This window comes from Geotrypetes seraphini, chromosome 7 (genome assembly GCF_902459505.1).
Source record: "Geotrypetes seraphini chromosome 7, aGeoSer1.1, whole genome shotgun sequence".
Lineage (NCBI taxonomy): Eukaryota > Metazoa > Chordata > Amphibia > Gymnophiona > Dermophiidae > Geotrypetes > Geotrypetes seraphini.
In genome coordinates this window covers 172225042-172241485 of record NC_047090.1, presented here as the reverse complement: position 1 = coordinate 172241485, position 16444 = coordinate 172225042, and the positions used below count along the sequence as shown (strand labels likewise).

At 40.9% G+C, this 16444-nt stretch overlaps 1 protein-coding gene across 8 annotated transcripts in view; it reads left to right on the top strand.

Annotated features, from left to right (window-relative positions):
• PPP4R4 (protein phosphatase 4 regulatory subunit 4) overlaps positions 1 to 16444 on the top strand; it is a 417794-nt gene that overhangs the window by 168254 nt on the left and 233096 nt on the right. For all 8 annotated transcript variants that reach the window (XM_033953260.1, XM_033953256.1, XM_033953258.1 and 5 more), the window contains one exon: positions 5686 to 5807. In XM_033953260.1, the coding sequence (XP_033809151.1) occupies positions 5686 to 5807 (122 nt within the window). The remainder of the gene's footprint in view (positions 1 to 5685; positions 5808 to 16444) is intronic.

The window sequence follows — 16444 nt, the reverse complement described above, 5'->3', positions numbered from 1 at the left end:
GGAGGGACAGAGTGTTGAACTTGCTGGATGCATAGAGAAGGCTTCTTTGATACCTGGAAGTAACCAATGAGTTTTGTCTTTCAGATCATATGTTTGTTTTAACCAATTCTGCGAACCTAGGCAAGCATCTAAGGCGACCATCACCAGACGGATTAGTGCGACTATCTCATTGGCATACATTGGCTGTGAAAAAAAATTGCTACCATTTGCCTTGAAAGCACGCTCTACTAGAAGTATGGCATCTTCGAGGGCAGAGACGAGGGCAGTTCCTCCTGAACAAATTTGTAGAGCAACTACATGGTCCACTCTCCATACACTTACAACATTTTATTGGGTGGATGCGGCAGTGAGAAAGGATACTGCTTTTGGGTCCTTAGTGTTAAGGGCAGGATCACTTGTCCCATCCTAGACTCAGGAGACTGCTATGGTACATCATCTACTGTCGGGACTTGTATGTCCTTTGTACCAGAAGGAAGATTAGATATTTATCTCGATAATTTTCTTTCTGGAAAAAGGACATATGAGTCCTGACACCCCACCCTGTCAGTCTGGAGTTGCCTGCCTACTGTTTGGACAAACATGTGTTTCCAGAGCTGGAGATTTTCTCCTGTCAGTCAGATTTGTACAAAAAAAAATGGTAGAGTGGTAAGTGAGGTTTTAGAGCTCCATAATTTTAATGCTGTGTGCGTTTTGTTGGGTGATGTTTGTTTGACCCACCTAGGTTGTTTAAAGTGTTGTTTAACCTTGTTTACTTTTTTGTACAGAGCAGAGGAGAAATTTTTTTGCAGAAGTCTTTCTGCTCTCCCCTCCTTATTTCTCTGTTTTAGTACTGTTTGATTATTTTGGTACAAACTGAAGGGGGCTCTACAGCACTGGAGAAGGAAGCGGAGCTGAAGAATGTACATTTCATCTTTCTGTAATCAACTCATAACTAGGGGAATATCACCTTCTGTCAAGACTCGTACGTCCTTTTTCTAGAAAGAAGATTATTGAGATAAGTACCTAATCTTCCCTTAGCGTGTAAGTTAGTGCATGGAAATTAAAGAATAAAGAAAGCTGTGCATGCAAATTAATAAAGAGCTAAATGGCCTTAAGTGGCACTAGTGGTATGGTAATGTCTCTATGTTAACCTTATGGGAAGAGGTTAAGCCCTCAGTTTATGAAGAGGTTTTGCAGTTACCACCTATTAACATGGGCCAATTAACAGTTAACGTGCAGTTGCCCTTAGTTGGTATTCTAGAAGTTACACAGTTGTATTCTAGAAGCTACGCAGAATCTATCATGTACAACTTCTAGCAGGCATGAACATGGGAGGGGCATGGCCAGGTCAGGAGTGTGCTCAGGAGTGCCATCTATTAAGCTGGTGTAAGTGCTTCTCCTAAATGCTAGTATTCTGTTGCAGCAATTACGTGCATAATTGTCATTGTAGAATTTGTGCTTACTACATTCTGTCTGGTCACCCAACTTTAAGAACAGCCATATTGGGTGAGACCAATGGTTCATCTAGCCCTGTTTCCTGTCTCCAAGAGTGGCCAATCCAGGTCACAAGTTATTTGGCAGAAACCCAAAGAGTAGCAACATTTTATGGTACCAATCCAGGACAAGAAGTGGATTTCCGTGTTTCTGTCTCAAAACAGACTATGGACTTTTCCTCCAGGAACTTGTCCAAACTTTTCTTAAACCCAGCTATGCTAACTGCTATAACCACATCCTCTGGCAACGAATTCCAGAGCTTAACTTTTTTTTGAGTAAAAAAAATATATTTCCTCCTATTTGTATAGAAAGTATTTCCTTGTGTAATTTGATTTGAGTGTCCCCTGGTTTTTGTACTTTTTAAAAGGGTAAAAAACTGATTCACTCTTACCCATTCTACAACTTTAGATGCACTTTCTTGAATTTATTCCATTGTGGCCATGATACTTAGAGTAATCTAATAAAACATTCCCTGAACATAAAATGCTTACTACAAAATTTCATGAATGAATTCATACATACAATATCAGGCTCATAATCAAAACATCCAGATGTCCAAAAACCTACCCAACTTGACACTTGGACATTCTAATAGCCAAGACGTCCAAGTGCCGATATTTGAAACTGACTTTCTGCATGTCCAGCAGCACTTCTAAGCCACTGTGCATCCAGAGCTCAAAGTGGCATGCTGGGAGGTGTGTTATGGGCAGGCTTAGACCTGGACGTCCTGCAGGGATAACTGCAGCTTTTCCAGAATTGTCCTAGATGGAACTTAGACATCTACAGTTAGACCTGTTTTAGTTGCATCTAAGTGCCCCAAAGGTGCCCAAACTGACCAGATATCCACTGGAGGGATTAGGGCATGATCACCCCCCTTTCTTCCCCAGTAGTCACCAACCCCCTCCCACCACCCAAAGATGGGAGTAAAGACAGTACTTTGAGGGCTTGCCATCAGTTAATTGCAACAGGGGAATCCCAATCAGCTGAGCCGGTTTTGTGAAGTCATGCCGGCTCAGTGGATTGGGGATTCCCCTGGCAGGATCAGCTGAACCGGCAGAGAGAACCAAAATTTCCCCACTCCCTCCTGCCTATAGGGCTGCCTGTTCAGAATGGGAGTGAAAATACCCGTCATTCTAAACAGGCGGCCCTATAGGCCGAAGGGAGTGGGCTTCCCTTCTGCCAATTTGTCATCAGAAGGTACGGGATGTGTGTGTGGGGGGGGAGGTTTCTGGGGATGTTGGGGGGGTCCAAGAATGTTGAGAGGAGGGGTGTAGGGCTCAGTAGCTCCCTTTGGAGGTGTACTGGAGGGGTTGGTGGGTGGGAGGGAGGGAGAGAGGAATTTTGGTTCTCCCTGCCAGTTCAGCTGATCTTGGCAGGGGGAATCCCTGATCAGCTGAGCTGGCAGGACTTCACGAAACCAGCTCAGCTGATCGGGATTCCCCTGCCGCAATCAGCTGATGGCAAGCTTTTCAGACAAGGTACCATATTCTAGATGTTTGAACATCTGAAAAGCTGGCTTTGTGTCTAGCATGTAGACATCTGTATATTTGAAAATGGCCCCCCAAAATACACGTACTAAGGTCCATTAAAAAAAAAAAAAACAGATACACATCTGGCAGCTTTGAAAATTGACATTTTTTCTCCTGGGTTTGTGGATGTCTTGCCCAAAACATCCAACATCTGACTTAGACGTTCTATTGAAAATACACCTTCACGTATGCCAAGAGAGACATACATATTTTAATGTGATTCATGTGTGGGCCTTCCTAGGGGTGACATTTGGACAGAGTTGGGGCAGAGTTGCAAGGTATGTGCATACTTTATAAAATATCTGGCTAGTGCTTTAAAGGTGACACTCCTTGATACAGCTAGTTGCAAAACCTGATTCATGTTGGATATGAGTTCCCATGCCAATTTATATTAAAAGCTGAATATTTAGGGCTACTTTTACGAAGCCGCGGTAGTGGCTTCAGCGTGCATGATGTTTCATCACGCACTAACCCCCGCGCTAGTCAAAAATCTACCGCCTGCTCAAGAGGAGGTGGTAGCGGCTAATGCGGCCGGCGGTTTAGCACACGCTATTACGCGCGTTAAATCACTACCATGCCTTCGTAAAAGGAACCCTTAGTTTTTTGCTCTTGAAAGGAAAAAAAAATAACAAGCACTTGCCTTCATCCCACTCAATTTGGATTCCGCTCAAATCACAGCACAGAGGTCCTGTTATTGACGTTAACCACCAAAATGAAGAAATGCCTGAGATTTTGACCATAGCAGCAATCTAGAACCATTAACTGGAATACAGAAAGACATACCCCCCCCCCCCCTTTTACAAAAGCTGGCCGGCATGGTAAATGCTCCAATTCTGATAGGAATTGAATGGACATCGGAGCATATCCTGCATAGCAATCAGCTGCACAGCTTTGTAAAAGGGGGTTATAGATTGGTAATACTAAAGAAGTTGAACCCTTATCATGAGGTTTTGTGATAGGCTTGAATACTAAGTGGAAAAAAAAACCCAACTGATATCCCAATATTGTAGCTTGAAATGTTACCCATACAAATCTGAGCTAAATTCCTATTCCCCTTCTCCAATTCATTGTTTAATGTTGTCCAGCCAAATCGGTGACCAGACAAACTTTACCTAGTTTTCTTGGGGAGCAGTAAAGGGCATGAACTTGGCACAAATAGAATTTAACTGGATAGTTCTGCTTATTCAGTCTTTTCTTATTTAAATTAACTGGTTAAGTTGGCCCATACTGCTACTTAAAATAAACTTGATAAGAATCTGGTTTGCTTTAACTGTGCATACTCAACAGCCTGGCCTAATCTGATCTGGTCTCTAAATATCTGGTTAACTATTGTAGATATCAAACTATCGAACATCAGCCCCCTACAGGAGTTCTGCTAATTCTACTACCATATCCTTGATTTACAGAGAAAATCATACATTTTACTTGTGTGCACATCATAATTCAGCTACAGCTATAGTTTAGATTTTATTCATTCTGGGTTTTTTTAAACAAAAATTATATTATTAATCATGAGGAAATTTCCTTCTCATAAGCTTCTAACTGGGGTATACACTGAGCTGAGTTCAAGCACTGCCTATATGTTAATGCAGTTCTTTCTTGGAATGGTTGAAGGGGCCAATCAAACCAATCTCCTGTCTTGTCAAGCACTCTATTTGCTGATGCCTTTATTGGGCAAAATTTTAATGGGGCCATAGCCCCTGTGGTTCACCCTATCCCATAGGCTGTGGGGATGTGGTCTCTAAGGAAGAAACCACAAGACATATTTTGAAGGGAGCAAGTGCATTTCTCTAAGGATAAGACTATTTTTCTTCTTAAAATTTTTTGGACTATATCATGAGATCTGTTAGATACCATCATATGTTTATGGGTGAAAACTGTTAACATACATAAGGGATTATTTTTTTTTTCCTTTTAGTAAAAGAACTGCAAGCCATAAATTTTAATTTCTAGAGATATATCAAAACTATTAACTTCTAAAAGTAACTAATACTATTGAAATTCAAAATAGGAGAAAAATATATAAAAACAAATACAAATAAATACAAACAAGACTGAACAGGGAAAACGGGGAGAAATTATAATACATGTATTATTTGGCCTAAATAGATCATGAAAATGCCAAAGTATTTTAGAATGTTGTTGAATGTTTTTTGTTGAATGAAACATCGTAGAAAATTGAGAGATATGACCAGCCAAACATGATGTAAAACTGAACGAAAGTAGGAGGTTTTCTAATTAAAATTCAAAGGTATGTGAAAGTCTGCTATTTTTGAGGCCAGCAGCTAAATTTCAAATCCAAATTCAAGCCTGTTCTATAAAGGAAAGTAGGCATCTACTTTCCTTTATAGAATACTAGCATAATTGGGTATATGTGTGTATGGGGGTATGTGTTTAGGAATGAGCCAGCCATAAAGTTGATTTGTGCAGCTTACACCTGTGTTCCACCTCGAGCTCCTCATATGAACTCTCTGCTGTAAAACATGTATTCTATCAAAGATATACGCCTACTTAAAGCAGCAGGTTCTTGTCATTACAAAAGATATAAGTTCACACACACTTGTAAATGACTGGAATTCTGGCATTTACATTCTGCCAAATGTTAGTCAGCTTCAGGGTTGAAAGAAGCCAAATGTTTCATCTCTATAATTTCTTTGCTGTAACTATTTTGTTTGTTGTGCAGAAAAGAACTAACAAAAGGTGTGGTCTTGCCTGAATTAGTAGAACTAGCTAGAGATGAAAACAACAATGTACGTCTTGCATCGTTTGAGAGCTTGGTTAATCTACTGACAATGCTAGACCATGGTGAGTTTAATGCTGGAGCATATTATACTTTGTAACCTTTCCAGACCCTGTAAATCTCAATAGAATTGGATTGGATTAAATTTAATATATACCTCCCTTACAAAGATATTAGGTAGTTTACAATAAACAAAAAAAAAGTAACAATTACAATAATTATCATAGTAAATAAACATCACCAAAAATTATAAAGCAAACCATTCAGTAAACCCTAGAGATTATGCATAATGATGTTGAAAAATATTATTATTTTCATATAAAATATGAGTTTATTTTACCCACTTTTATAGATATTTTCAAGGAGCTTTATTTAAAAATCTGGGTTTTTTTGGGTTGGTTTTTTTTTTTTTAAAGAATGCTGGTTGCGCATTTTGAAAGGTGAAAGAATGCTTAGCAGCAAGAGTCAGTATGTATTCAGGACAATGTTTTTTTTTCCAGAACAAGGGGTCCTGTCCTAAAGCTTTAGTGCAGTGTTCTTCAACCGCCGGTCCGTGGACCGGTGCCAGTCCACGGTGTGATCGATGCAGCATTATCTTTGGGCCGGCTCCTTCTTCCTCACTGCCACAGTGCACAAAGCCGTTGGCAGTGGCTCCTATGTGCGTCCTGCGCTTGAACCGGAAGCCTTCTCTCTGACGTTGCAGAGGGAAGGCTTCCAGATGAGGCGCAGGATGCGCGAGGAGCCGCTACCCGTGGCTTTGTGAAATGCGTCAGTGAGGAAGAGGGAGCCAGCCCGAACATAACACCGGGGGTGGCATAAAACGGCCAGGTGGGGGTAGGCCAGAAGGTAAGGCACAGCATGGAGGGAGACAATAAAAGTAGGGGGAATGATTTTATTTTTAAATTTAATGATTGAATTGTGTCAATTTTGAGAATTTACATCTGCTTTCTGTATTTTGCACTGTTCAGAAGAAATGCATTTATTTCTTTTTCTCTGGGGTTGTACAGCATACAGAGTCTTGAATCTTAGGGTTTCGTTTGAATATATTAGTACTTTTAGTTTGTGGTCCCATATTTGCATAGGGGTTGCCTGTTCTGATGGGAATGAATGTTGAGAAGCATACAGTGTACTTTGTGTAATTTAATTTTGTGGGTAACCATTATGTGTTGTTAATAAGATTATATTGTGTGTATATATGAAAAATGAATGGAAAAAATAGTGTTACAATTAGTACTATTATGGGGGCAGGGTCTGAGGGGGAGATGGGCGGGGTCTGGCACACGACTTAGCCCAGTGTTCTTCAACTGCCGGTCTACAAAATAATTATTTTATTTCTGCCGGTCCATAGGTGTATAAAGGTTGAAAAACACTGCTTTAGTGCATGTTACTTGCCATAGAATCCATTTTATTCCTATGTGCCCTGCTGCAGATAACTTGGTGTTAATCTGTAGTAATGAATGATGAAGTTTAAGGATAACATTTGAAATGGGTTAAAAGCAGACTGAAGAGGGAGGTTGTAGCCACTCAATGGCATATGAGTTGGGTTCTTTCTTTGGATATTTGATAGTTCATGTTTTTTTAAACAGTGATATAATTCTAGAGGAAGGAATAAACAACAATATTACCATAATGGTAGGTGACAGCAAACACTACCATGTTGTAAATACAAAGCAGATTCACTGATTTTTAAGAAGAATTTTGATACTTAAGTAAATGGGTAGATGACCAACAAATGAGAGGTTCAATATGAATAACTATAGAGTAATGCATGTAACCACAAGATTAGGTTGGTACAATACATGATTATGCTAATTGGGAAAAGGACCTGGATATTTGAGATGAAAACAAACTGAAGAGTTGCTGAGTGAGGATCTGCTAAGAGGAAGAAAAACTCCATTAGAATATCTTAACCTGCTCTCATTCAAGCTTGGAGAAAAGGCCTCCTGCTGCTTAAAAAAAAAAAAAAAGATGGGTTTTGGGGGGTTCATGGCATCAGGGGGGTATATGGCATCAGGGGGGTATGGTGGGAGGGGGGATGTCCCTGTTTTTTAAATATTAGTTTAGTGAAGTTTGATTATTATTATTTTTAATGGGAGAAGCTGCTGTTTGTGTGTTGTGTGCTCAGACAACACATGCACAGCAGAGTGTAGTAGATCACAAGGAGAGCTTATTAGAATACTAATGAGCTCCGTATAATGGATTTGCATAGGGTTCTCAGTGGCGGCTACAACGATTGGTAGCAGCCACAGAAAACCCTATTGTGCATGAGCTTGTGAGCTTTCCATGACAGTAAGAATGCTTTAAGAAGTCTTATTGGCATGGAAAGCTTTTGTATAGTGGGCCCTGAGAGAGGAAATGGCAAGACTGAGAAGCATCTATGAGAATGACAAGCATCAAAAGATTTCCAGCAGTGGGGAAGCCTCACTTCAGTGCCAGGCAAAATGGTAGAAACAATTATAAAAAAATAAAATTGTGGAACAAGTAGACAAACATGACTTAATGAGACAGAGTCAGCATGACTTCAGCCAAGGGAGATCTTGCCTCACCAATTTGCTTGACTTCTTTGAAGGTGTGAATAAACGTGTGGATAAAGGTGAGCCGGTTGATATAGTGTATCTAGATTTTCAGAATGCTTTTGATAAAGTTCTTCACAAAAGGTTCCTGAAAAAATTAAAGTGTTATGAGATAGGTGGCAAAGTTCAGTTGTGGATTAGGAATTGGTTATCGAACAGAAAACATAGAGTAGGATTAAATGGTCATTTCTCTCAATGGAGGAGAGTAAACAGTGGAGTGCTGCAGGGGTCTGTACTCTGTAACCAGACAGACTTCGTGCCTGCCCTGGTTCCAGTTAGTGTTTCTACTAAGACTCCCAGTAAAACCCGGAAGAGAGTAGGTAAAAGCTGTCCTAGTGAGGATCTGGCTGATTCTCAGGTTGACCACCAGAGGGAGCCTGAGTTTCCCAATAGTTCCCTAGACCAGCAATATTCAGGTCACCAAAGGAGGAGCTCTAGAGCTACTTTGAGGACTGCTGAATCAGCCAGGTTAGGGTGTGGCCCAATCTGTATAAAGCCAGCAGCTGTGTACAAGCAAGGAAGCAGGTTAGGGAGAAGGTTGGGACCTTTCCTCCCTGAGAGTCTCCTTGGGCCAGGCAAGAGCGAACCAGTTACACCCATGGAGGTGCAAGAGGCTGGAGATATCCTGGCAGAATCTGTAGCTGAGCTGGAACTTCCAATGGAGACTAACAACCTGCCAGAAGAAATGAGCTTGGCTGAGGAAGCCATGGAAGTTGGTTTGTCCACCAGCTGTACCTGCTAACCATTGAAGAAACAGTGAGTGCATTTTGTTCAGCTTTCTTTGTTTGAGAGACTGTTTGAATGAAGCTGAACCTTGGAGGACTTTTTTTTTTTTTTTTTTACTGTTTTGCATTTTGGTTGAAGCTGATAGTGCCTGAACTGAGGGAGAGGTTTGCTATTATCTGGGAGGGAAAATTTGAAGGTATTATAAGCTGAAATTAAAGCAAACCTGAGGCACTCTCCTTTTCCTGGCAGTGCAATGCTTGGCTGCCAGAGGCTTCCTTTTGAAGCATTAACAATAGGGTACCCAGTGCCTTTTGCCCTATTGAGTTGTCAGAGTTTGTAAGGAACTGAATGCCCTGCTTAAGAGCAGGTTTAATTGATTGCTAAAGAAAGCATATAGCCCAGTGAGGTGAAGAAAAGGAAAAATATATTTTTTTTGGGTGTTTGAATTTATGTTTTGACTGTTCATTATTCTACTGTTTGAATTTGAACTGAAGACATTCTACTTACCTGTTGTTGGTAGGACTACTAATAATCCTGACTTTATTATCTTAAAGAAAATAAATCCTGAGTTTTGATTTACTTCTTTTTTTCTGAGCAAATTGTGGTTTATTTTGTTGTTTTACTCTTGGTGTCAGTCCATGCCTACAGGGTGACTCCAGTCCGGGTCACACGCAGGTGTTCTCGTTTGTGTAGCCACTGTGTGGCGCTGTGGAGTCTTGCTCAGACCACAGTCCCGGTTACAACTCGGACCGGTGCTATTTAACTTATTTATAAATGATCTGGAAATTGGAATGACGAGTGAAGTGATTAAATTTGCAGATGACGCTAAACTGTTCAAAGTTGTTCAAACACATGCAGATTATGAAAAATTGCAGGCAGACCTTAGGAAATTGGAAGACTGGGCGTCCAAATGGCAGATTAAATTTAATGTGGACAAATGCAAAGTGATTCACATTGGGAAGAATAACCCAAATCCACCCAGGTCCAACGTGAGGGTTAGTGCCCAAGAAAAAGATCTGGGTGTCATCGTAGACAATTCGATGAAACCTTCTCCCAATGTGTGGTGGCGGCCAAAAAAGCAAACAGGATGCTAGGAATTATTAAAAAAGGGATGGTTAACTAGACTAAGAATGTTATAATGCCCCTGTATCACTCTGTGGTGTGACCTCATCTGGAGTATTGTGTTCAATTCTGGTCTCCTTATCTCAAGATATGGTGGCGCTAGAAAAGATTCAAAGAAGAGCCACCAAGATGATAAAGGGGATGGAACTCCTCTTATATGAAGAAAGACTAAAAAGGTTAGGGTTCTTCAGCTTGGAAAAGAAATGGCTGTGGGGAAATATGATTGAAGTCTATAAAATCCTGAGTTGAGTAGAACAGGTACAAGTGAATCGATTTTTCACTCCGTTAAAAATTACAAAGACCTAGTGGACACTCAATGAAGTTACAGGGAAATACTTTTAAAACCAATAGGAGGAAATTTTTTTTCACTCAGAGAAAAGTTAAGCTCTGGAACACATTGCCAAAGGTTGTGATAAGAGCGGATAGCATAGCTGGTTTTAAGAAAGGTTTGGACAAGTTCCTGGAGGAAAAGTCCATAGTCTGTATTTGAGAAAGATATTGGGGAAGCCACTGCTTGGAATATTGCTACTCTTTGGGTTTTGTCCAGGTATTGGCCACCTTGAGAATGGGCTACTGGGCTTGATGGACCATAGGTCTGACTCAGTAAGGCTATTCTTATGTTCTTAAGAAGCCATGCTGAGGGAGGACAGCTGGACTCAGATTACAGAACCCTACATAACTGATACTGTGATTCCACTGGGATTGTTCTCCCTTGAGAAAAGGAGACTGCGAGGGGATATGATCGAGATCTTCAAAATACTGAAAGGAATCAACAAAATAGAGCAGAAAAAATTATTTACATTGTCCAATTCGACACGGACAAGAGGACATGGAATGAAGCTAAGGGGGGACAAGTTCAGGACAAATATCAGGAAGTTCTGCTTCACGCAGAGAGTGATTGACACCTGGAATTCTCTCCCAGAGGAGGTTATTGCGGAATCGACTGTCCTAGGTTTCAAAAGCAAACTAGATGTATATCTCCTACGAGAGGTATAGAAGGACATGGGTGACTAAAAATTACGCCAGGTGTACACCTGGCGGGGCCTCCGCATGTGCGGATCACCGGACTTGATGGACCAAGGGCTTAATCCGGAGATGGCGCTTCTTATGTTCTTATGTTCACCCATCCTTGAACTGAACAACTCCACCTGCCCTGGAAGTGGAGGAGATGAGAGCATCTCAGGGAGAGGAAGGACCAGCAGCTCAGGGAGAGGAAGGACCAAAGCTTGAAATCCCTAAAGTTGCTGAATCTGTGTCCACTAGGAGGCATAAGGTAGTAATAGTTGGTGATTCTCTTTTGAGGGTACAGAGAGATCCATCTGTAGACCAAACATGATATCCCAGGATATATTCTGTCTGCCTGGTGCCAAAATCCAAGATGTTATGGAGAGCTTGCCGGGACTCATCAAGCCTAATGACTATTATCTGATGCTGTTCATCCATGTTAGCACTAGTGATACTGCTAGGTACCTCTCTAAATGTATCAAAGGTGACTTTGAGGTTCTGGGAGAAAAGGTGAAGCAGTCAGGGGTGCAGGTGGTATTTTTGATAATCCTTCCTGTCTAGGATAAAAGCCAGGGCAGAGAAGCTTGCATCCTGGAGATGAATGTGTAGATGGTGTCGTTGAGCGTTTTGGCTTCCTGAACTATGGGATGATTTTCCAGGGTCTGTTGAGCAGGGATGGTGTGCATCTGTCAAAGAAGGGAAGAAGTGTCTTCAGTGGCAGACTGACTAAGCTACTGAAAAGGGTTTAAACTAAAATTGTTGGGGCAGGGTGATCAAAGCCCCCAGGTGAGTATAATACCTTTACACATGGGAAAAGGGGGCAATATTTGGAAAGCAGTATATACTAATGCTCATGGTATGGGAAACAAGCTTCTGGATCTAGAGGTTGTAATGGAAGAGGTTGAGTTGGATTTAGTGGTGATCACAGAGATGTGGTTCACAGAGAGCCATGACTGGGATATAGTTATACTGGGCTATAATCTGTTCAGGGGTATCCCTATTGCAGGTTCTTCTAGAAGTACGGAGATCCTGGATTCTCTACAAGAAGAACTGTTCCAACAGTTGGTAATGAAACCCACGCAGGATGGGACCATACTGGACATAGTGCTTACAAACGGGGAAAGTGTTTCTGATGTTACAGCAAGTGATCATCTGGCATCCAGTGATCACCATATGGTATGGTTTAATATTAAGACAGGTGTAGAGAGGACTCGTTCAAAAGTAAAGATTCTAGTCTTTTAAAAAATTACTTTGTTCAGATGGGGATCACATCAAGGAATTATTTGAATGGGAACATCTGGAAGAAGTAAGCAGTGGGCAAAATTGAAAGGAGCTATTGTAAGGACAACAAATCATTTTGTAAAGAAAGTAAGAGGAAAAGAAGACCACTTTGGTTCTCAAAAGTAGTAGCTGAGAAGGTAAGGATAAAGAGGTTAGCTACAAAAGACCATAGAAAGAGGAAGACAGGTAAGTTAAGAAAAAGTTAAGAAAGGCTGGTCAAGTAGTCAGGATAGCAAAGATGCAAATGGAAGAAAAAAAAATAGCCAACATGGTAAAATGAGGAGACAAGATATTTTTGAGGTATATTAGTGATAGGAAGAAGTGCAAAAGTAGCACTATGAGACTCAAAGGTAAAGAGAAGAAATATGTAGAAGCTGATAAAAGTAAGGCTGAATTGCTTAACAAATATTTCTGTTCTGTGTTTACAGCTGAAGCACTGGAAACAGGACCACAGAAGATATAATGCAAATAGTAATAGAGGTGTGGTAGTCCCTGATCGATTTCACTGCACAACAATTTTTTGGTTAAGTCTTGATTCCTGAAAAGTTTTTGGTGATTATGACAGGTACCAACTTGGTATGCTCAAATATGGTTTTGGTTTTACTGCATCACGTAAGAACTATGAGAAATAGACATTTTTATGTTTACTGACAATAAAATATATAGTCAAGTTTACGTTTCGCACAAGCGACTAAATGAAACAGAATTAAAAGTGTTTTGCTCCCGAGTTTCTTTTATATTCAGTGTCTGGTGCATCACGTTGTAGCATCCAACAATAGTCGGCAAGCATTGACGGATTCCAATTGCCCTGGTATCGTTTCTCCATCGTAGCTATGTCTTGATGAAACCTTTCACCGTGCTCGTCACTCACAGCACCGAGATTTGCGGGGAAGAAGTCCAAGTGTGAATGGAGGAAATGAATCTTGAGTGACATATTGCACTTCATTCTCTTGTATGCTTTGAGAAGTTTGTCTACCAGCTGAATGTAGTTTGGGGCTCTGTAATTGCCCAGAAAATTGTCAACAACGTCTTTCAAGGCTTTCCAGCCAATTTTTTCCGGCCCAACTAACAGATCTTCAAATCGCTTGTCACTCATAACATGTCTGATCTGGGGGCCAACAAAAATACCCTCTTTGATCTTGGCATCAGTTATTCTTGGGAACATCTGTCTTAAATAACGAAAACCTTCCCCTTCCTTGTTCATTGCTTTCACAAAATTCTTCATGAGTCCCAGTTTAATGTGAAGAGGAGGCAAAAATATCTTTGTCGGGTCAACAAGCGATTCATGTGCTACATTTTTCTGTCCTGGAACTAACTTTTTACGGAGTGGCCAGTTCTTTCTAGAATAGTGCGACTCTCTGTCTCGGCTGTCCCATTCGCAGATGAAACAGCAGTACTTTGTATAGCCAAGCTGCAGTCCTAGTAACAGAGCAACGACTTTGAGGTCTCCACAGATATTCCAGTTATACCTGGTATACTGGACATACTTTAGTAACATTTCCATATTCTCATATGTTTCTTTCATATGTGCTGCATAGCCAACAGGTACTGAAGGATAAACGTTGCCATTGTGCAACAGAACAGCTTTCAGGCTTAACATTGACGAATCAATGAAAAGACGCCACTCTTCCGGGTTGTGATCACAACCAAAGACCGAGAACAATCCTTCAATGTCACAACAGAAACAGAGACTGTCGACTTGTGCAAAAAATTTGGTTATATCATGATGCCGGTCTCGAAACACAGAAATTTTCGTACCTGGTGATAGCAAACACCATTCCTGCAGTCTCGAACCTAGCAGCTCAGCTTTTGCTTTTGACAGACCCAAATCTCTGACCAAATCGTTCAATTCGGACTGTGTTATCAGATGTGGATCGCCTGATGAGGATGGTTCAAAATCCGGGTCAATGTCACTGTTAGAACCCTGCACTGCAGTTTCTTCATCTGGTTCGTCTAAGGTCCAATCCTCTGGTGGTTTCGGAACTGGAAGACTGTCATCATGTGGCATGGGTCTCATTGCTGAAGGCAGATTAGGATATTCAATTGACTTCTTGTTTTTGGCAGAGAAACCAGACACATTAGTCAAACAGAAATAACAGTCCGTCACATGGTCTTTCTGTTCTCGCCATATAATCGGAACAGCAAATGGCATCGTCTTTCGAGTACCTCTGAGCCAGGCTCTCAGACTAACAGCACATGTCGCACAGCAAATGTGAGGCGCCCATTGCTTGTCTTGATCACCTATTTTGCAGCCAAAATACAGATGATAGGCTTTCTTTACAAGGGCAGTCATCGAACGTCTCTGAGGCGTAAGTGTATATTCCCCACAGATATAGCAGAATGTGTCGCGGCTGTTACGACACCGACGAGACATATTGCCCGACACCAAAACGTCTATAGCATCAAGCTTACTTACTGTTATATTGCTACAGCTACTATACTACTATACTTTACTATACTGATACTATATACACACACGGACTATCTATATTAACCAAATGAGCAGGATCGGTGTATGGAAGCCACCATTATAGCATGGTGAGACAGCGCAAGCTCGTTCAGACCTGCCCAGACATGCCCAGGATGTCATCTTCCATAAAACAGCTTCCAACCTGGCTAGATTTTATGCATGGACATACCCAGGCGGCACAAACCGTTGTTGATAAGACACTTATGGGAGAAAAAATTGTTTGCATCCAAATATAAGAAAAAATCACGACAAAATTGAAGATTTCTCTGAAATGGTACGTGATGGGTAATTTTTGATGTAATATTCATGATCAGCACCCAAAATTCTATAAGAAACACCCAGCAGTGTTCAGGAAGCAAAAACTTTGTTGTGCAGTGAATTATTATTCACCACCCAGCAACCTATTATATACTTACTCTTTGCTTTCTAATTCTCCTGGAAATGTCCAGACTTTCAATGTAACTTGCTATACACATGACTCTTTGTATTGTAATTTGTACACATACTCCTTACTTTGTAATTCTCTTGGAAATGTCCAGGCTATCAATTGTAACTTGCTATATACATGATTCTTAGTATTGTAACGCTCCTGGAAATGTCCAGACTTCTAATTTGTAATCCGCTTAGAACCTCAAGGCACAAGCGGAATAGAAATCACTAATGTAATGAGGCACTGGACATGCAAGGTGCAATTAGTACTATTATGGGGGCGGGGTCTGGGGTGGAGATTGGGTAGAGATGGGCGGGGTCTGGCCCACGACTTAGTCCAGTGTTCTTCAACCGCCGGTCCACAGACCAATGCCGGTCCACAGAATAATTATTTTATTTCTGCCAGTCCATAGGTGTAAAAAGGTTGAAAAACACTGCCTTAATGCCTGTACTGACTGGTTTTATTTTTACTAAATGCCTTTGCTTTTCACTCTCATTGCAATATTTTCTGTTTTGCTTTTTTCTTGCTTTTTGATTATGCCCTATTTGCATCTGTCTCTCGGTGCTACTCGCACAGTTTTTCTGAATGAAGTTTTTTTTCCCCTTTCTGTGATTGGCCAGCAATTTTTGGGCGGGCCGTTCAGTGGTGCATTGCTCCTGATTGACGCCTTGCTTATTTTTTAGTTACGTGTTCAGGTATTCTCAGTTCGCGGCAAACAACTGAGATACAGTCAAACAATCTATATAGCCTGCTCCTTGGTAAGCTTATTTATAGTTTTCTTTTAGCCATCTTGAGTGTATTTACTTTGTGGGATAGCTATTTCCAGTGGGTGGCCCTGAAGCAGTGGCGTCTTCGCCACAAAACGATTGTCAGCCCTTTTCCCTGCTATCTAGTTTAAACAAGTGTCTATACAATAGTTTTTTTTGCTTACCTCAAGACACATTTAACCTTTAAAGTGAAAGTTTTTTTTGCCGATGATGTAAGGGTGGGTGAGTGTGGGTACACACCTCCAATGCTTTGAGGCTTTTTCTTTCACCGGTTAATTGATTTTTTTTTTTTTGCCTTGATGCACAAACAAAATTTACGGATAGCTAT